The sequence below is a fragment of the Pollicipes pollicipes genome, unplaced genomic scaffold (genome assembly GCF_011947565.3).
Source record: "Pollicipes pollicipes isolate AB1234 unplaced genomic scaffold, Ppol_2.1 Scaffold_6686;HRSCAF=7923_pilon_pilon_pilon, whole genome shotgun sequence".
NCBI classification, from domain to species: domain Eukaryota; kingdom Metazoa; phylum Arthropoda; class Thecostraca; order Pollicipedomorpha; family Pollicipedidae; genus Pollicipes; species Pollicipes pollicipes.
Genome location: NW_023596921.1, coordinates 43417965 through 43437738, shown reverse-complemented (window position 1 = coordinate 43437738; position 19774 = coordinate 43417965). Strand labels below are relative to the sequence as shown.

At 66.3% G+C, this 19774-nt stretch overlaps 1 protein-coding gene across 1 annotated transcript in view; it reads left to right on the top strand.

The window, feature by feature from the left end:
• LOC119108386 (rho GTPase-activating protein 26) overlaps positions 1–19774 on the top strand; it is a gene marked incomplete at its 3' end in the record, with an annotated part of 39078 nt that overhangs the window by 7998 nt on the left and 11306 nt on the right. Inside the window, exons 3-4 of the mRNA XM_037231962.1 lie at positions 4419–4490; positions 7157–7261. Of these exons, the coding sequence (XP_037087857.1) occupies positions 4419–4490; positions 7157–7261 (177 nt within the window). The remainder of the gene's footprint in view (positions 1–4418; positions 4491–7156; positions 7262–19774) is intronic.

Here is a 19774-nt window from a genome sequence, read left to right as displayed (position 1 = left end):
TTTTGCATTGTTTGCAGGACTTCGATCACGGTTACCAACACAGTAAGCGATCTCAAAGTCGATTTTGTCGACAAAATTTGCGAATCCTAACGGGATTTGCAGCCGGGTATCTGTAGCCGTCTTTCATTCATTTACATGATAACGAGGGGCAAAACTCCCTTCTGGTATCACCTGGCTCGTCCCGTGCCGTGCGAGGCGTCGTGCAGGTAAAGAACCGAGCAATTCTGAAACGCCATATGTAAGAAGCACATCATTGTTTCCGGAGCTTTCACCGTTCACTGTAACTCCCATCCACGTATGGCGCCTCAGACACAACAGCGCCACGGCCGTCCCCCAACCGGTTCAGTGCGCCGAAAACCTGCCGCGCGCCGCCACGGTCCGCGTGACGTCACGTAATCCTGTCGTCCGGCTCACAGTGAGCTGATGCTGTGCAAGGCGTGCTTGGTCGAGGCGTGTCCCATCTGGGGTGCGAGGAAATGACTCCCGCCCCGTTCAAACGTGAGGGTTGTTTGGCCGCCGGCGTATATACACAGATAGGTACATCAGGATCTCCCAAAAACGGACAGCACTCTTGATAACCGGGACCCGTGATTGTCTTGCGCACGTGGGGAAAATCAACAAAATGCACTGGGCTGACATTTGGTCATGCACACCCTCATCCCTTGACCACGAACTGCAGATTTCCACCGCTGTTGCCGTAATCTTATTCTCATTAGTGGAGTTTGGCGCTAGCTGAGATGAAATATTCGTGTTGTAACAGACGCTGAATGTGATCTGGAACTGAAGACCGAGATCGTTCTGAGAACTTATTAAGCTGGCCAGTACCAAAGGTACTGGCCAGCTTAATGCGTTCAATGAGTACTAAAGGCCGCTGCCAGTGGCGTGCGACTGGATAAAAAGCCACATTTGCGCGTCAGATTTCCCTCCCGGCCCCTGATCTCGAAAGGGGTCCGATGTTTTTCACGAGGCTCGCTGGATCGACACTGGGACAAGGCTCAGTGCTGTAAGGAACTACCTTTGAGCCGTGGAATACCGTCATTCGAGCTGTCGGGCTGGTCCAGAGCCGGCTCTGCGCTGGCTCAGGCATGGTCAGGCCGGTCCAGGGCCGGCTTCGCGCCGGCTCAGGCATAGCCAGGCTGGTCTAGAGCCGGCTCCGCGCTGGCTCAGGCATAGTCAGGCCGGTCCAGAGCCGGCTCCGCGCTGGCTCAGGCATAGTCAGGCTGGTCCAGAGTCGGCTCCGCGCTGGCTCAGGCATAGTCAGACATAGTCAGGCTGGTTCAGAGCCGGCTCCGCGCTGGCTCGGGCATAGTCAGGCCGGTCCAGAGCCGGCTTCGCGCTGGCTCAGGCATAGTCAGGCTGGTCCAGAGTCGGCTCCGCACTGGCTCAGGCATAGTCAGACATAGTCAGGCTGGCTCAGAGCCGGCTCCACGCTGGCTCGGGCATAGTCTGACTGGTTCAGAGCCGGCTCCGCGCTGGCCCACGCTTACAGCAGCCAATACCGGCCAATGCCGACGACATTTGTCGATTGACGCCGACCACGATGTCTGTCTGCGTCTGATCTGCGCCGCAGGAGATGATAATGCGCAGACGGTATAGGGTACAGCCAGCTTGAAGTAGCGCGAGCGACGTCTCTCTCGCTTGCATAGCAACTGCGAATGTCGGGCGGCAACTGCATACGTGCCATTGACAAACTTCCAAAGCCTTGTATGCTCCCAGACTGAGATTGACCTCGATCGTCACCATCAAATGATGTGTCAAGGTAGGCCAGGCCGATACATTTCAGGAGTTCGGAACGAGAACAATAAGCAAAGCATCGTTGCCCTAGCATTGCCAACAGCGTATTCAGAAAGACGCGCAATACGGAGTGAGAGAAATGTAGGCTTCGACGCTTGAGATCGGCTGGCTGCGGCTGGCATTGCTGCGCCTCTGCACAGAGGTCAGGCGTCCGCGGCCGATGGTCGGGGGAGGGGGAGGGGGTAGGCGTGACGCGCGTGGCCGGCGGTGTGCCGTGATCGCGCGCCTGCCGTCCGTGTTCACCGATGTGGGGGCGGCGCGCCGCGGTCGCCGCCGGTCGAGCGCCGCAGAGGTCGGTGGCGCGCCCGCTGCCTTGAACCTGCCCGCTCCGAAATGACAGCGTGACTTAGGGGTATGGAACGCGCCCCAGTTCTGCTTGGTGGTGGATGGGTGGAGTGTGCCTTCATGCTGTCGCTCTGTAGGGGCGGGCCCGAAGGGCGGCCCACAAGGTCCCTCACTCTTACTGATGTGAATATATGTTTTAACCTGCGCACATATATATACATATATATATATATATATATATATATATATATATATATATATATATATTCATATACCTGAATAGGGTTAGACTGGGACCGATGTTTAGCGAAGAACTGCCAGTACTGTTGCTATGATTGAACCAATTGCACTTGCCATTCACATGCACCACTTGCACGAAATGGGATGAAACGGAATGACTTTTTGCACAATTGCACGGAATGAAATATATGTTGGTGCATTGGCCACGCCGGCGCCAGTCGCGTCTGGAAAGGCTTCATGATGGTCTAGCGGATACGCTGGCTCCGGTTTAGGTGCAGTAATGCAAGGACATATTCTGTTAAACTTTTTCGTCAAAGCACATACTTCAAAGCTGTTCGCCACCTCGTGATTGCGGCTTATGCTTCCTGCCAGCCGCACCGTGACGCTCCGAATTCAGAGCAGCTGTGAAACATCCATCTTGGAAGAGCGTCGCGACGTTTGAACACATGACACCCCGCACTGGAAGTCGATTACGTGTCATTTCAGCCTGTCGCGACCCGAATCACGGTCCGAGCAGGTGTGTTTCACAATGCCGGAATACTGCGCCCGCGGTTCGGTCGATGTAACAGCATGCCATTGCCCGGTTACATGACGCCTGTTGGCTGCGGGAGCTCGGCCGCCTCCCGCCAAGCGTTGGCATCATGGCCAGCCCCGCCTCCACGCCGGACTGGCTCTGCTGTCAGCCAGCTGCGTGCGACCCGCGCTGCGGGCAACGAGGCGTTGGCGCGCTCGCCCGACATCCTGGAGGTCTGGAGGTGCATCCAGTGTTCTCGGTGCCGTGCTCCTTCGGTCGCGCGACCGACGTGGGGTCGTGACTGCGTGCGCTGCTCCCGCCGCCCGGCTCGTGTCGCGCTGCCCGTGCTCTGGTTGGAGGTCCCTGCACGGCAGCGTGGGGTCACGACCACGTGCGCTCCTGGCCGCCACCTGCCCGTGCCCCGGCCCGCGGTGCCTGGCGCGGCAGCCTCCGGAGGGTGCTGGAGGCAGCGCTCGGCCGGCCGGCCGCCGCCGTGATCGAGTGCCGTGGGAAGTGTGGCGACCGCCGCCGCCGCCGCCGCCGCCGCGCGGGCGGGCCGCTCGGCGCCGCACGCACGCGCCGGTAGCGGGCCCATCACTCACGCGGCGCATTGCGGTCCGACTGAAGGCACGAACCGACGCGATCGGTGCGTGATTCGGGTTCGCTGCTGTCGGCACGTGCTCACATGCTAACGTGCCCCGGCAGCAGGCGGTGGTACGCTGTCAGTTGCGGAGAGCTGTCATCACTGAACGTTCGGGGTTAGTTAGCGGCTGTTGGGAGGCTCAGTTCTCGTCCTCGTCCGTCCCCTGGGCGCTGCTCGATGCGAGATGGCGCATACTGCGACGGCCCGAGCAGTCGTGGAGGTCAGCCCGCGGGCAGGAATGTCCGAAGTGCATAATGAAACAATGCGGTCGTGTTGTAAATAGCGCCAGTTCCGGTTTCGCGTTGTTATGCCAATGGAATGCGTCTCGCCCCCATGCCGCGAAAGCCGAGTTGTATTGGTTTGTCGAGGTGAGTCAGAGGCCGGGACAGGATCGAGCCAAGCCACACGCGATGGCAGGTTCATCACGGTCAGGAAGAATTGTGGCCGTACTGCAATGGCTACCTTCATTTATGTCTGCTAAACACGAAGTGAGCCGATCAGCGGAAGTGATAACAGCGCCATAGAACATGCCATTGGCATGCATGCAAGGCTTCATTCGCCCGAAGCAGCACCACAGCCAGACTACAATAGCGTATAGCCAAATCGCTGTCCCACGCCCACCACTCGTTCCTCATCTCCATCGCCGTTTTTGAGCTTTGTGCATGCGCGGTATAACGCTGATCACATTTGCCCGGCTCATAGTGGGTAATTTCTCAGAGAACCAAACGCTCTTAAAGTTGAATTCATCGGTTGTTTGAGTGATATGAGCTCGATGGCTGGCTTCTGGATCGTTATTTTTTACGGAGCATAAGTTTTCGAACGTTCAAGTCACGTACCGCCAGTTTACTGCTGCTGCCTTTGAAAATAGCTGCCTCAAAATCGGCAAGCGCCATGACACCGCACGGCGAAGCTGCGCTTCAGTGTGTCTGCCGTCTGTTTCAGCTGGACCATGGTCACAAGCACATCCTGGGCGCGCTGGAGTCGTTTCGAAGGACGCACATCGGAGCGGCCAAGGTGAGATCGCGCGCGTCCGACTCACACCGCAGCGGCGCCGGCGACCCGCCACGGCACTGCCTTGTCACGGCTCCCCGGCGGGCAGCTCCGGTCTTCTGATGCCGAACAGCTGAGCGTCGGACGGCCTCGGCACCGCTGCCCGCCGGCTGGGTCGGGGTGTAGTGTGACGAACGGCAGCGAGAGCGCAGGAGGCACAGCGTGCTGCAGGCGACTGATGTGACCACGCTCAGGTCTGTCTGGTGGGGGGGGGGGGGGGGGGGGGTGAGGATGGACGATGACCCCCTGGTGTTGTCTGCCGGCTGGGCGGTAGCGTCGGCCAGCGGGCTCGAAGTATGTTTGCCTGCACCTTCCTGGCAGAACGGGATCCGATAACGCGTGCGGCGGTAATCTGGACAAGGCGACCGCTGACATTAGCGCCGGCACCAGCATCTGATGCGTGCGTCCCCATCTCTCCGTGGCCCGACAATCCGCGATGACGTGGGGGAGGGGATCTCTGGGGACGAGGACGTGTTGGGCTGGGGCCGGCGGCTGTCGCCACCTCGCCGAGACAAGCGGGCCGGGGCGCCGACACCGCCGCCGCCGTGTGGGCCGACACTTCCGTCCGGTGGCGGCGCTGCAGCCTCTCCGCGTCGTCACCGTCTGCAATCGCCGCCGCTGCCGCCGCCTCCGGAGGCCGGGCCGCTGACTCACCAGCCGGCTCTGGTGGCCGTTGAGCGCGGCTGGACGGACCGTGCCGGCTGCCGGCCGGCACGTGTCCGCCTGGCCGCTCGACCTCCCCTCCCCTTCCCCGCTGTCCGCGCCGGCGTAACGGCCGCCAGCGCAGGAGGAGGCGCGCCGAGCCGGGCGGCGGCGCGGCGCCTGTCGTCTCTGGCCGTGGCGGTGCGACGTCGGCTCCCGGCGCCCGTCGACCGGCGCTGACCCCGTCTCCAGCGTCGCCGGTGGCGGGGTGGGGCGTGGCGACGCTGCCGCCGGACCATGCGGCGCCAGACGCGGCCGTGGCGCAGTGTGACTAAGCCGGGTGACGCGGCGGTGTTTACGTCCGGCCGTTTTTATCAGCTTGTGCAAAGCGTGTCCGCGGTCCCCCCCCCCCCCCCCCCCCCCCCAGGGCGTGGCTAGTCTCGCCGCCTTTGGTGGCAATGCCAGTAGCGCGGCCGTTTGAACCAGTCTCCGGAGTCGGCGGCGAGCGGGAGGCGGTGTGCTCCGGAGCCGGGGCCGGGATCGGTGGAGGAGCACGTCCCGCCGGCGCGGCTCAGTCACGTGCCGCTCCGTACCTGCCCTCCCTCCCCCTCCCCCTCCCCTTGCCCGTACGCTCTGGAATGCGATCGGAAGAGCGTGGGGAGCGGGGAGGGGCGGCACGTCAGCCGGCGGCGGCGGCCGTCGCGGCGCCGGGCTAACTCGGCCAGCAGGGAAGGCCGCCCGGCCGGCACGGGGACGCGCCCGCCGGACCGGGCCCGGCCGGCCGACCGACCGGCCCGGCCGCTGACCCAGCCTCCGCCGGCCGACGGTCCGGACCCAGCGACCCGGGCTGATGCTCCGCGGCGGCACGTGTCGAGGCGGGGGGGGGGGGGGGAGGCTCGGTGTGCGCCGTACATTTGGATCGTGTTTGCGAGCTCTAAGGCAGATGTGTACTCGATTCCGCGTTAGCTGAATGGATTCCAGGTCCGGCGCGCGATACACAGCGTGGAGGCGATTCCGACGCGGGTGCTGAGCAGCTATTAACAATTTTCAGTCTGCTCCGATTCCAGCTCAAATAGGCTTAGCCCAATTACAGAATGGATTCCGATGCATGCGGTCGATCGGAGGACAATCACGGGGTAACAAAGCGTTTTGTCGTCATATGAAAACTGGAATATGACAGAATGTATTAGCACACGCAAATTGGCTCATACCAGCGCGTGTGTTGCATTTGTGCATATATTTGATGACAAGACAGCGGCACAAATAACCAGTGCAATTGACACGCCCTTACAACTCAATACTTACGAAAAGAAGACAGCGCTGAATCTGGAGTTTGTTTTGACTGTTTGAAGATCTTGCTCTGCACATTATTGGTACAGTTGTACTACACCGAACGTATTTTACGCCTGTTCTACACACAGTGTCGGAACGAGAACAGCTGATGTTACTTGCATTTCTACTTAAGTCGACTTATCGATTATATTTACAAACCTGGTTGGCGCTGCCCACGCTCAATCCTGGCCCACGCTAGTTTGAGAAGAAATCGATTTCACCATTACTCAACTCAAGTTAGTTGGATCCCGGAGTCGACTCCACTTGCTCCGTTTCGCAGGCTGGGCCTTAATGGGAGGAAAACTTTTTCAAACAATTTTAGTTTTACTTCATTTTTGAATATTTTTGCACCAGATCTTGCAGTCAACCGATGGAGGTGCAGCCTCTGATAGGCAAACGACTCGACGCATGCACGCCTCCAACTGCCCGTAAAGTAGCTGAGTGTCGAGGCGATTTCTCCCTTTCAGCCTGGCTTGTTGATTCCCTTGTGCATCCCGCTTGGCATTAATTTGTGTGCATTGCGATGTTCTCCTTGGAATGAAATGCTGCGACGCGTCGTAAGGTTAATATCGTACCTAGTTCAAGGTCGTTATGACTGAAGCAAAACGGGCTGTTTACAACTGCGCCAGCATCTGCTGACTGTCCTGCACTTCCAGGAGGGACGCAAGAAATTCGAGAAGCAGACGCAGAAGTTCTGTGCTAGCTTGGAGCGCCACCTGAACCTGTCGACGAAGAAGATGGAGGACCAGGCCATGAAAGAGGTACGGCTTCAGGTGAAGCACAGCGTGCCGGAGGTCGCGCTGACGCGCCGCCGTCGCCGACTCCGCCGGCTTGTTTTCAGAGCGCGTCTGCTTACCAGCGATCGCTATGGTTGAAGCGTTGCCCCGACGCGCCAGCCGCTAAAGTTCAAGGGCATCTAAATTCGTGGTCGCGTTTAGGTCTGTGGCAGCCGGCGTTTGAGGATCGAAAGATTGGGTAGGCGGCGGCACCTCATCGCCATCCACCAAGGTTTATGTATCCGTCTGCTGTCCGGTAGTCGTTTCACGTAGTTACGACAATTCCGATTGTGCTCCAGTGTGACGTAAATTCACGACGTCTTGCGTCGCAAGCGGACGATTCGCGTTCGTCGGGTGCTCACAATGTGTCGTTCCTGCGTCTGCTCATGCCGCTAGCGTGTGCTCTGCTAAGTGGGTAGACGGAGGAGAGGGGACTGGGCCGGTCAGTCCAAGCACGAGATCAGCCCCTGCTTCGGTCGCCGCGGCATGCGGATGTCTGTTCCCGCTCCTGGTCCGGCTAGGCGAGATTGTGTACATTGAACGCAGCAGCGGGTGTGCGCAGCGTCGGACCGCAGGCCGTATATCCTGGTCTGTGTATGGACTGGCTGCGATGGCGTAGCGCTCATCAGTCGGCCTGCCCGCTGCCAGCCCGCTGCCAGCCCGCCGCCGCAGCGCCGACGGCCGGCACAGCCGGGCGTCCGCGTCTGCGGCGGCCAGCCGTGCCGCGACCGCCGCCGCGCCGACCAGACGTCTCAGGGGAGGCGAGGTGTTAAATCCGACGACGATAACAAACACGGCCGCCGCCCGCCGCCGGAGCTGGCCGGACAGGTCTGGTAGCCGTGCTGACCGCCGGGCAGTGGCACGCGTGTGTGCACGGCGGTGTTGCCCCGCTGTCTGGGCGGCGAGGCGTGCGTGCACCGTCGCCCGCCGTCCGCGATTGACCGGCGGGGTTCGCCGGCGGCGGCCGAGGACAGGGCGACGGCTAGCCGACCACCGCCCGGCCGGCCGGCGCCGTCTGGGGTCGGCCGGTATGTCCGTGGCGCCGCGGCGGGCCGGGCCGCCGCCGCCGCTCCGGGACCGCCGCCGCCGCTCCGGGGCCGGCGCTCGTCTCGGCGTTCTTGTTTGCTCCGTGCCGCCCACACATCGCGTGTGGACGGGCTGTTTGAGGCTGCCGACGCGTGGTGAGGCGCCTCGCGCCCGATCGGCGCCGCGCAGCATCGCAGGCCGCGCGCGCGCACCAGCGGCTTCTTCTCCTTTGTTTCGTCACGATCGTGTACGGTTTCACGCCTCAGCCCGCTCCCGTACCGTCCCGGCGCTCAACCCGCGGCACCCGCAGCCCCAACGCACCACCCGCCGTGCCGGCCCGCCGCAGTTGGGGTGTCCGCCGCCGGCACCCGCGCGGCTGCCGGGGTGCGGGCGGGACCGAGATGGTCGGGTGCGACGGGTGCGCGTCGCTGATCAATGGCGGCGACGCGGCGGCCACGCACCGCCGTCCGGCATCGATCGCGACGTGCGCTCAGACGGCGCCGCCATCGAGCGCGCCTTAGCCGCCCGGTGAGCGCGCGCGGGGGAGGAGCGACGTCGCTGCGGCAGCCATGGGCCCGACCGGTGAGTGGGCGGCGCCGCCGGAGCTGGCGCGCCTGCCGACCAGCGACGTTGTCTGTGAGGGGGGGGGGGGGGGGCTTCGAAAATCTGGCCACGCTCGGTTGACGGTCGTGCGTGAAAATCGGGCCGATGCGTAAAGTGCGGTGGGACGGCAGGCATGTCCGACATGAAAGGCACGCAGCTGGCACACTGCTTTCGAATGTGCGTAGATAAGATGAAAGTGAGCCTGCGAGGAGTCGTTTGTGGCTTTGGTTTATGACGCGCGCTGTCGCGCGTGCTTTGACGCGGAAATGGCTCCACTTGTGCGCCAAGAGTCGGGCCTGGCCGCCGAATAATCCTTTGTCCCTGCCCCGAGCGGCTCCTCCTGAGCGGCTCTTTGCCGTGTCTCGCCTGCCACCTGTGCACCTCTGACGGTGCATGCTGCGCTGCTGCGGGCGCGTCGGGCGGCGGTCACCGGCGCGTGCCGGCGGGGCCGCCCGCTGGCCGGCGGACACTGCGGCCAGCACGTCCGCAGCCGGCGGCCGGTGAAAGCACGGCCGGTCGGAGCGCGCCGCGAGCCTGCGCGCCGTTTTCTCCGGCGCCGCGGCCGCCCGCCGGCGCTCCGACCGGCCGGCCGACGGCACGTCCGTCCCGCGGGCTGGGTGATCCCGGCCCGTGGTCCATGGTCCGTGGTCCGTGGTCCGTTGTCCGCGGTCCGCGGTGGCGCCAGGCCGCGCCCCGGACCCGATGCGCTCGTCCGTCGGACCTGCCGTGGACCGTGGTCCGTGGTCCGTGGTCCGTTGACCGTGGTCCGGCGTCCGGCCATCCTGCCGCCGACCGGCTCCTGGACCGGCGCTGGCGGCGGGCCAGCAGGGCGGCTGGATTTCCAGTGCTTTTCCTGAGCACTGGCTGGCGTCCGGTGGGCGGGTGGCCGCTGATGTGGGACGGGGCGCCGCCGTGCAGGGCTATCGCGGCTCGGCAGCGGGCCGCTGAACGGCAGCAGCACCTGGTACAGCGTTGGGCGGCTGTTCACGGCGGGCTGTAGTTTGAGCTGTATCTGGTCGTGGCTGACCCTGCCTCGTTTCCGTTTTGTTTTGGTGTGGAGGTGGGACCACGCAAGTGCCCCCCGCCCAGCCTGACCGCGCCCACCTGAAGCCGAGTCGCCGGGCTCCCCGGCATGTCTGTGCCGGCTGCGGTCGCCCGGCAGGCCCGGGTCGGTCTCGGACCTCGGAGAGGTGTCCTGACTCTTTCGGCTGGCCAGCGGGGCCGGCCGGCGCCCTGACCAGGGCTCTCAGCCCAGCGTCCGCGCTCCGGCCAGCAGGGCCGGCCGGCGCCCTGACCAGGACTCTCAGCCCGGCGTCCGCGCTCCGGCCCGCGGGGCCGGCCGGCGCCCTGACCAGGGCTCTCAGCCCAGCGTCCGCGCTCCGGCCCGCGGGGTCGGCCGGCGCCCTGACCAGGGCTCTCAGCCCGGCGTCCGCGCCCCAGCCAGCAGGGCCGGCCGGCGCCCTGGTCAGGGCTCTCAGCCCGGCGTCCGCGCTCCGGCCCGCGGGGCCGGCCGGCGCCCTGGCCAGGGCTCTCAGCCCAGCGTCCTTGCTCCGGCCCGCGGGGCCGGCCGGCGCCCTAGCCAGGGCTCTCAGCCCAGCGTCCTTGCTCCGGCCCGCGGGGCCGGCCGGCGCCCCGACCGGGGCTCTCAGCCCAGCGTCCGCGCTCCGGCCCGCGGGGCCGGCCGGCGCCCTGGCCAGGGCTCTCAGCCCAGCGTCCTTGCTCTGGCCCGCGGGGCCGGCCGGCGCACGGTCCGAGAACCGCCAGCCGGGCGCCAGCGTCCCGGCTCCGGCGCCCGGTCGACCCCGGATCGATCCGCAGCTGTCCAGTTAGCGTTGTGACCTGCCGGGGCGCGTCTGATGGGCGCCTCATCGACCGGTCGAAAGGTCGGCCGCGGCCAGATTGGTGGGCCGTTCGTGCCCGCGCGGCCGGAGGGGCTCCGCCTGCTGACGGGCGGGCGCCGCCGGGTCCGCGGCGCCGAGCGGCCCACCGGCGGGTCGGCACTGGGGCCTCGGGCCGGCCCACTCATACCGGTGTGGGGTGGTGCCGAGGTACGCGTACAGCTTCCAGCTGCTTATAATCATTGCGATGCGTTTTTATTTGCGCGTGGCAGCCTCTGTCATCATTCTACGGCTCTTTCATAAAAGGACATTCATGAGGTAGCTGAAATGGGACCAGGTAAGGAACATTGGGGTCGTATCGATACTTAACGTGAGTGTTTACATTGGTAGAATACCAAAGTCAGGTGGGCTTCACGCATGCAGTTGGGCTGTGTGGGAACGTAACTGGGCGGCGATACCGTACGGTGCAGTTTTTGTGTGGTCTGGACATCGTATCAGGCCGTCATGTGCCCGGTTCGGGTTCTCACCATATTATCACCACGTATTGCCCGGTAAAATACTCACCTGCGATTGATTCTCCTGGTGCAATCAAATCGTGCGATCCTCCCGCCGTCTTCAGCGAACCAATCGCGCCACCTTCCGCTTGTTTTCCATTTGCCAGCTGGTCACCTGCGAATGAGCTACGCGTGACGTCAGGGTCGAGATGGGTGGCCGCTTTTGACGACGTGCCGCGACATTATCTGATCTGGCGCTGCTGACGTGCTAACGCCCCACAAAGGCCTGCGTCACCACTCCTTCAGTCCGCCGGGGCTATCGCCGGCGCAGCCGACCTCGCGGCTGTCAGGTGGCTCGTCCCCGGGTGCGAGTCGGGCACGAGCCGCCGCGCGCCGCCGCCGGTGTCGAGCGGCGCCGCCTCTCACAGCTGGCGCAGTCACAGTCCGCGCGGACTGCGCGGCCTTTGGTCGGCTCGGAGGGTCGGTCGTGTACCGGACCCTGCCACTGCTGGCTCACGCAGAGACCTGCCGTTGGCCGCGCCGGTCCCGCCCCGCTGATAGATCCGGATCACGTGTGACTCACGGTCGCACTCACGCGCCTCCGACTGAACCTCGCAGCCTGGCGCTTGAACCACGGACCGTCAACCCTGCACCCGAACCCCCGCCGTACAGCGCTGCCTGCAGCGGCCACCGCCGGCCGGCTTTCCATTTCGGCCACGCGCAGGCCGGCCGGCCGTCGACGCCGGCGCTGGGCGTCGGGCCGGGCCGGGCCAGGCCAGGCCGGGCCGGGCCGGAACCGCGTGAGGCCTGCCGCCGATGTAGGCCGGCCTGCGCCGCCGGGCTCGCCCCGGCCGTCACGGCCACTTCACACGCGCCGACGGGCCCAATCACGGCCGCTCGCGCTGCCGCCGCCGCCGCCGTCCGCCCGGCTGCGGACACCGCGCCGGCCGCCGCCGCCGGGGTCACGTGATGAGGTTGATTACGTGTTTATCGGCGACGATTAGGCGTACATAGGCATTTCCACGCAGCGATCGCCGCTTGAGTAGATACGGGCGTTTTGTTAATTATTCATGCGGGATGAAATACGCGTGGGGGGAACGCACTGCGAGTTCTTGTGCTGAGTACAGGTGCCGCGGGTACAGGTGCTGTTGGCGCGAGCACTGACAGCGCCGGTGCCGCCGGTAAATGCGCCACCGGCACAGGTGCCACATGCGCGCCGGTGCGCCGTCGGTGCGGTGTGCGACTCGGTGGCCGCGGGGCCGCGCGGTCGCGTTACGGGGCCGTTACGCGTGCCAGGCGGCGCGGCTGGCGGCGGCGCGACCCGGGCCGCCGCCGCCGCTGGATCCGGGTGCTGCGGGCCGCCCGTGTTGCCAGGGTGAGCTCCGGTCACCCGGTCGCTCATGAATACGGTGCGGCAGAGGGGGCCGGCTGGGGCGACGCGACTGCCGGGCGGCACCGCGCGGGCCCGGCGCTGCCGCGGCCGGGGCGCCGGGGGCTCCGCAGGGCCGGTGTGGCCCGGCTGGGCGTGTCTTCAGCGCTGGCCGGTCGGCCGGTGGGCCGCGGCACAGGCCGGCCCGGTCAGCCTGAGCTCTGTTGGAGGCGGAGTAGGAGGCAGAAGCATCTCCTCAGCGCACGCAGACCGCCGCCGGCGCCCGTACCGGGCAGCGCCCCCCTCCGGCCGGCGGCCGGCGGTCAGCGACGCGCCGTCTGCACGCACCCGTGCAGGCGTCGTGCGGCCGGACATGCCGCCGGTGGTATCTGGCCGCGTTGCCGTCCGGTCAGCTCCGCGCGGCGCAGTCGGCGCCGGTGTCGCCGGCCCGGTCATGGCGGCGGTTGCGGCGGTGTCCGGCCCGAGCCCGCTGCCCTGGAGCTTCGGGCGGGGCCCGGGCGGCGCCCGGGGCGACGCTTCACAAGCCGGTGGCGTCATCATTGTCCGGGATGGGTCTGTCGTCGTCCGACTGGGTGTCCTCAAACGGCTCCGCCGCCCGCCCGCCGGTCCGTCTTCGTGGCGTTCCCAGGCCTTTTGTGTTCGATGTAACGGATAGTGGTGGCGTGCGTCCTCCCTTCCCGGGCTGCTGACGCCAGCCTGGCCGTTATTGGATTACGGAACGGTAAAGCTCGTGCTTCGGGCGCGGGTACATCTGTGGGACTTGACAGCGGAAATAAATTACAAGAAGCGTTCCCACACTTCGATTATGAAGGTTCGAATGACTGGCTTGGTTCTCTGGCGTTCTCGGCCTGCGTTGTTTCGGCCCGATCGCAGCCAGGGACAGCGGTGCAAACTGCTAAAGTTGGCGTATCGTTTGCACACGAGAGTCACGTAGCAGCCGGCCACGGCCATGGGACGTATTTCGCGGGATGCCCCAGCCGTGTTAATGGCGTGATTAACGGCCGCATTCACCAATCTCAGCCATCTCCTCCAATCTGCCGGAGAGACGTCCAGCCACCGCGTCGCGCTGCCGTTCTCAGAAGAGCCACCAAAGCCGGCTCCCGAGCGTCCCTGGGGCGCGAGCCGGACCCCGGCGGCGTGCGGACACGTGACGGCCGGCACGGCAGCACCCCGCGGCCGCCTCACAACGGACGTGTGCCGGCGCGCGATGCGTGCCGGCCCGCACGCACCGTCGGCGCGGCCGGACGCTGTCACGCCACAACGAGCCGCGCAATTGGGTAACCTCTTTTTCCTAACTGTTGGTCCGTGCTCAGCCGAGAGTGGCCGCAGCCGCCCCGAACTGGGCCTCGTAAAACGGCCTGGCGAGACAAAGCGTCGCGGCCGGACGGCCATTGTTGCGAGCTCGCGTCGACGACCGGGTGGCGTCAGCTGAGCTGGCCGCCGAGTGACGGCTCCGGCTCCGGCTCCGGCTGTGGCTCCGGTTCCGGCTCCGGCTCCGGCTCCGGCTCCGGCTGCGGCTCCGGCTCCGGCTGCGGCCTCAGGTTCGGGCTCCGGCTCGGGCTCCAGCTTCGGCTCCGGCTCCGGCCCCGGCTCCGGCCCCGGCTCCGGCTCCGGTTGTGGCCTTAGGCTTGGACTCCGGCTCCGGCCCCGGCTCCGGCTTCGGCTCCGGCTCCGGCTCCGGCTCCGGCTCCGGCTCCGGCTCCGGCTCCGATTCCAACTCTGGCTTCGGCTCCGGCCGCGGCCTCCGCTCCGGCCTCGGCTCGGTAGTGACCGTGAGAACCGCTGCCAGCTGAGGCACGCGCTCGGCCCGCGTCCGGACGGCGCCACAGTGGCCGGAGGACGGAGCGGCAAGCCTCCGGCTCAGCTGGCGTCGCCGACGGGAGCCTCGCGGAGCGTCAGCTCCTGTCGTATCAGCCCCGCGCGTGGAGCAGCTGCCCGCCTGTGCATCGGGACACGGGCGATACAGCGATCTTGGGCGCCCAGCTCTCGTTAACGTGCCCTTGGTCCTGACAAACAGTTATCATTTCTGTGAGAACAGCTTTAGCCTTTGATCGGCGTTTTTTGGGCTCACAACCCGAGACCAAACATTCACAGTCCCTGCACTCGATCGGCAGCATTGGGCCAATTTCACGCTACGTCTCACTTCTGCAGCCGCTGATCCGCCGCAGCAGGAAGGCTTTGCAGCGGGTCTCTTGGCGTCAGCCGAGCCGATCACTCACCTCGTCACCTACTTCGGCGGCCGGCCGGGAGCGTGGCGGGCGGGTTTTAGCCGGCCGCCGGCGCCGGTAACACCCGTCACACCGCCTCTCCGCCGGCTTTCACCGGACGCCATTGTCGCCGTGCCATCTGCGCGGTCGCGGCGACGGTCCTTGCACCGGGCCGTCGACGCGACGCGCCGGGACAGCGGCGGCGCCGATTGTCGGCGGCGCCGCCGCCTCGGAGACGCGCTGCAGGCGCTGTGGCAAGCGTTGTTTATCGCGCGCCGGCGCGGTGCCTGATGAAGCCGCACCGGCGACGAGCGTGTCGCTCCCGCGCTCGAACTGCTGTGTGAATGATCCGCCTCGCCAGTGCGCCGCGCGGTTGTGAAACGCTGGCGGGTCTTGAATGAGCGCCGCGGCGGACAGCCGGCGCGCTCGTGGCGCCCTGACTGGGCCTTGAATGAGTTTCCCCGCGAATAGCCGGCGCGGTTGTGGTCGCGTGACGTCACGCTGGCGCCGGCTCCGCGGAGGAATGTCGACGCAACCTCGGCGGCGGCCGCGTGCGGCCCCGGAGCCGAGTCTCGCAGCCGCGGCCGCAGCCGCGCACGGGCCGCGCCCGGCGCGCGCCGCCCTCGGGTGGGAACCACACGGGCGCCGGTGCCGGATACCCGGCCTGACCCCTCGCCAGACCAGCCGTGGGACCGGGTGGGAGCGGAGGCTGGCGTCGGCGTGGTGGCGCGCTCACGGCGTGACTGGCCAGCCCTGGCGGTGGGCGGTGAGCTAGCGTGACGCGGGGTCGTGTCTGTGCCGCGCCGACTGACTGGCCGCAGCCGCAGCTGGTCACCACTTGGCCGGCGGTAGTTGCCGTTTGTCAATGGGCCGTAAGCCGGTCTACGGGAGCTCGTTAGCGATTAGCGCTGACGAGATGCTAGCCGTTAGGCCGCTCTTAAACGGCCCTTGGTCCAGCCGGCCACCGGCGCTGAAGGCAGCATTGTTGACGGCGCTGAGATGGAGTGAAAACAAGCCGCCCAGCGCATAATCAGGTGGCGCAACGTCGCATTCAATGCCTGTAATTCTGGGTGAATGGTGCATCTCATCCCACTGGTGCAATACTTTGAAGCCTGTGCAAGTTACGCGTAGCTGTGAGCTATCCGGTAATGTGATCTAGTTTATGTGCCGATTTCACGTTGCTCTATTATCCCGGAAGTAGTCAGGCTGGGGCTGGATGACTTATACGCAGGAATTAACGCACACCGCTCCTGATGGAGGCGTCACGTTTCACCGCTCGTCGCCTGGTTGAGGGAACCGCCAGTGACCGCTCGTGGTTGTCTTGCACGCCACCGTTTCCCAGACCCGTTGGAGCAGGGTTGGATTATTCCATGCGCCGACCAGAGTCCGCATCTGCGGCTGCGGCCGGCCGGCGAACGGCCGAACGCGGGGAAGGGCCGAGCGGCCCGACCATCCTCCAGGCCGGGCGGCCCTGGCCTGTGGAAGGATGAGCTGGTTCGTGCTGAGCCTGTTTGTGAAAAGGGCGCAAATCACACGGGAAAAGTGGAGATAGTTCAAGGCGCCGCTGTGCAAACGTCGTTGACGCTGGGTGATGTGAACAGCTGTTAGACGGCTTCGCATGTGCAGAAGCACGACCGGGCCATGGTGATATGAGGTGCACATGCAGCAAAGCAAACAGTCGTCCTGTTTCTTACCCCAGATTTTGCATAGCGCCCGAATCGACGGTGCAAGTTGCATGGTGCAGCTCGTGCACGCTGGTAGGCGTGGCTCTTGTGGCTTGCAACAGAAGCCGAGTGCAGCCCGTTGATCAGCTCCTGAAACTGACCCTGTGTTAACGTCCTTCACGATTTGTTCACGCGCTCCGCACATTTGCAGCGTTCCTTTATTTTCCTCGTTCTTGTGTGGTGTCAGACGTGTCAGGTTGGCTTTTGTTCAGCTGCGACTGCGTTGAGCACAGCTCTCCATCACGTGACCTTTGCCGACCCCTTGCTTCGTCCGATGGCTCAGGGACGGTTTTGCGCACGACACTGCCGCCTGCCGCTGTGGTGGTGTTCACACGGTCACATACGGCGTGCATGACACAGTACGGCCGATAACGTCATCCGGTCGGCGCAGCTGGCTGCAGCAGCGGCGTGGCGCGGCGCGGCCGGTGTGGGCCGCTTTCTCCGGCCGTGGCTCCCGCCGACCTGCCCGCGACCTGACCGTGCGGGCATTGGAGTGCGGACTCTGTGGAGGTCCGGCCGGCCTCCGGTCGGACGGTCTGGTGATCTGGCATGGCCCCGGCCCCGGTCCCGGTCCCGGCCCCGGCCCTGGCCCCGGCCCCGGCCCCGATCCCGGTCTCGGTCCTGATCCCGACTTCGATCCCGGTCCCAGCCCCGGCGCCGGTCCCGGTCCCGGTCCCGGCCCCGACCCCGGCCCGCGAGCCTGGGACCGGCGCCGCCGCCCGGCTCGGCCGCCGCGGCGGTCGGCCGTGCGCTCCGGCCAGGCGGCGGAGCGGCCTCGCCGCCGGCCGGGCGTGTTTACCGGGCCCGGCCGCCGCCCGATATCGCCGTGCTGATTGGCCGACAGCCGTGACCGGGCTGACCTCTCCGGCGATACCTGCCCGGGCCGAGAGTGACTGGGCGGCGCCGCCCGCTCCGGCGGAGAAGCGGCCGAGGTGGCAGGTGGTCGCCGCGACGCCGGCCGGCGGCGGTCTCCTGGGTGCGGGTTATGCGATGAACGACAGGCGTGCGATGAACGACAGGTTATGCGATGAACGACATACAACAGGCGTTACGCAAGACGGCTGCCCGAGCCTGCTGCGCGCGACGCGCCTGGAGCGGGCGGGGGTGTGACAGCCGGGGTCCACCAGGCTGCCGGACATCGGCGGCGACTGCGCCACCGCCGCCGCCGCTCCTGCTCCTTCCGCTATTGCCCGCAGCAGACGAGCCCTGGAGGGCGGTGGGCGTCCCCGTTGGACGGAGCGCACCGCGCCCGGCAGGAAAGTGTGGCACGCTGACCGCTCCGCTGCGAGTTTTGCGCGTCGCTCGCCGGCTCGCTCCGACGGCGCCTCATGTCTTCGGCATCGGGGCGCGACTGGCGGTCGCCGACGGTCCGTTCGCGCCGGCGGCCGCGGGCCGACCGTGGCCGGCGTGCATCGGCCTCCCAGCGAGCCGCCTGTCGACACCGCGCCCCGGACCGGCGGCCTTCAGCCGGTCGGCCAGCGACGCACCGCCGTCGGGTCGGCGCTTCAATCTCGTCGCTGCTGATTGGTGCCTGACCCACATCGCCAAACGTGTTGTAGGCGGGCGTCGGCCACCAAACGCGCCGTGGCACGCGATCGATCTCGTCGTCGCCGTAATGGCCTGTCCAATTTCGAGCCTGTTGGGCGGCGGCATTCCGCTGTTTTGATTTCCGGCTTCGGCGCCGCGCTGGCGGTGCTAAATCAGCTCGCGGGCGGCCGGCGGCTGGCGCGGGGTCCGGCCAGTGCTGTGTGTGTTTTCAGCCGGGATTTTGACTTCAAGAAATGTGTCCCTGTCCTGTCCTGTCCTGTCCTATTCTGTTCTGTTCTGTTCTTTTCTGTCCTGTCCTGTCCTGTCCTGTCCTGTTCTGTTCTGTTCTGTCCTGTCCTGTCCTGTCCTGTCCTGTTCTGTTCTGTTTTGTCCTGTCCTGTCTTGTCCTGTCCTGTCCTGTCCTGTCCTGTCCTGTCCTGTCCTGTCCTGTCCTGTCCTGTCCTGTCCTGTCCTGTCCTGTCCTGTCCTGTCCCCGTCCGTGAGCAGGCCTGCAGTGCCGTGCGGCTGGCGGTGATTGCAAGCCGTGCTTCAGAGCGGACCGCTGGCCGTGATTGGGCCGGCAGACACGGCCGCGGCTCGGTGCGGCGGTGCGCCGCCGGCCGCTGCCCCGGTCCCTGCGGCATCGCCGGGCCGCTGCGGCTCGCCGGCGCACCGCCGCGCTGCCGCTCAGCCACACACACACCCGTCACGCGGCGCTCTGTCGCAATGCCGGGCCCGAGCGGCCGGCGCCGCCCGCTCCCGACTGACTCGCCTTCCGTCTCGGCGCCGAGGAGAGCGGCGCCGACCTCATCCGAACCGCCGGCCGCCGGCGCCGTCGGCCGATCACCCGGGGCGTTTTTGTGCGGGTGCCGTTCCCATGCTGCGGCGTTTTTGGGCGGCCGACCGACACGGTCACGCGGCCGCGGGCGCACGGCCGGTCGCAAACAAACGGTCGGCGCGCCGACACGTCAAGTTGGTCCGCCGGCTCCCGCTCTGTCAACTTCACGGACGGCCCGAGCGGTGTTGGGGCGGCGGTCCGGCGCCGCTGCCGCCGCCGATAGCATAAGCCGGGCCGTGTTTGTTGATAGCGCGACGCGCCGCGGTCCGACGCGAGGCGAGGCGAAGCGGCGGTAATTCCCAGGTCAGGGGGCACGGGGGAGGGTCTGTGCACCGGGGGAGGTCTTCCGGTGCTGCACGGAGCCAAGAGGGAAGTCGGTTAGTAGCGGGCGGACCTGATTGAACATTCAGGGCGCGTCGTCGCCGTCAAGGTCGTGGCTCTTGCAACAGAGCAGCCGCGCGGCAAATCTCCTGTTCCGCACGGCGCCTTGATCAAGCCGAGACACGCGAGCTTCTCATGCTGACGGCCGCGCCGCTCCAGCCGTCCAGCGGCCGCGTGAGCTGCAGCGGCTGAGGCGCCGGCCCGGCCCAGCGCGCCAGCTCGGGCGCGGTGCCCGCCCCCCGCTCGCCCCCCGCCCCCCGCCGCCGCCGTCGGAGCGAGTCGCGGCGCACCGGCCTGCGTGTTTGTGCTGGCCGCCGCGCGGGGTCGGCCGTGACGGACTGCCTGCGGCCGGCCGGCCGGCGGCGCTCGTGCCCCAGATTGGCCGCGTCGCCGTCGGCCCTGCAAGCTTCCGCATCCGGTCAGACGGCGGCCGTCCTTGCACGCCCCCCGGCGCAGGAGGACGGCTGTCC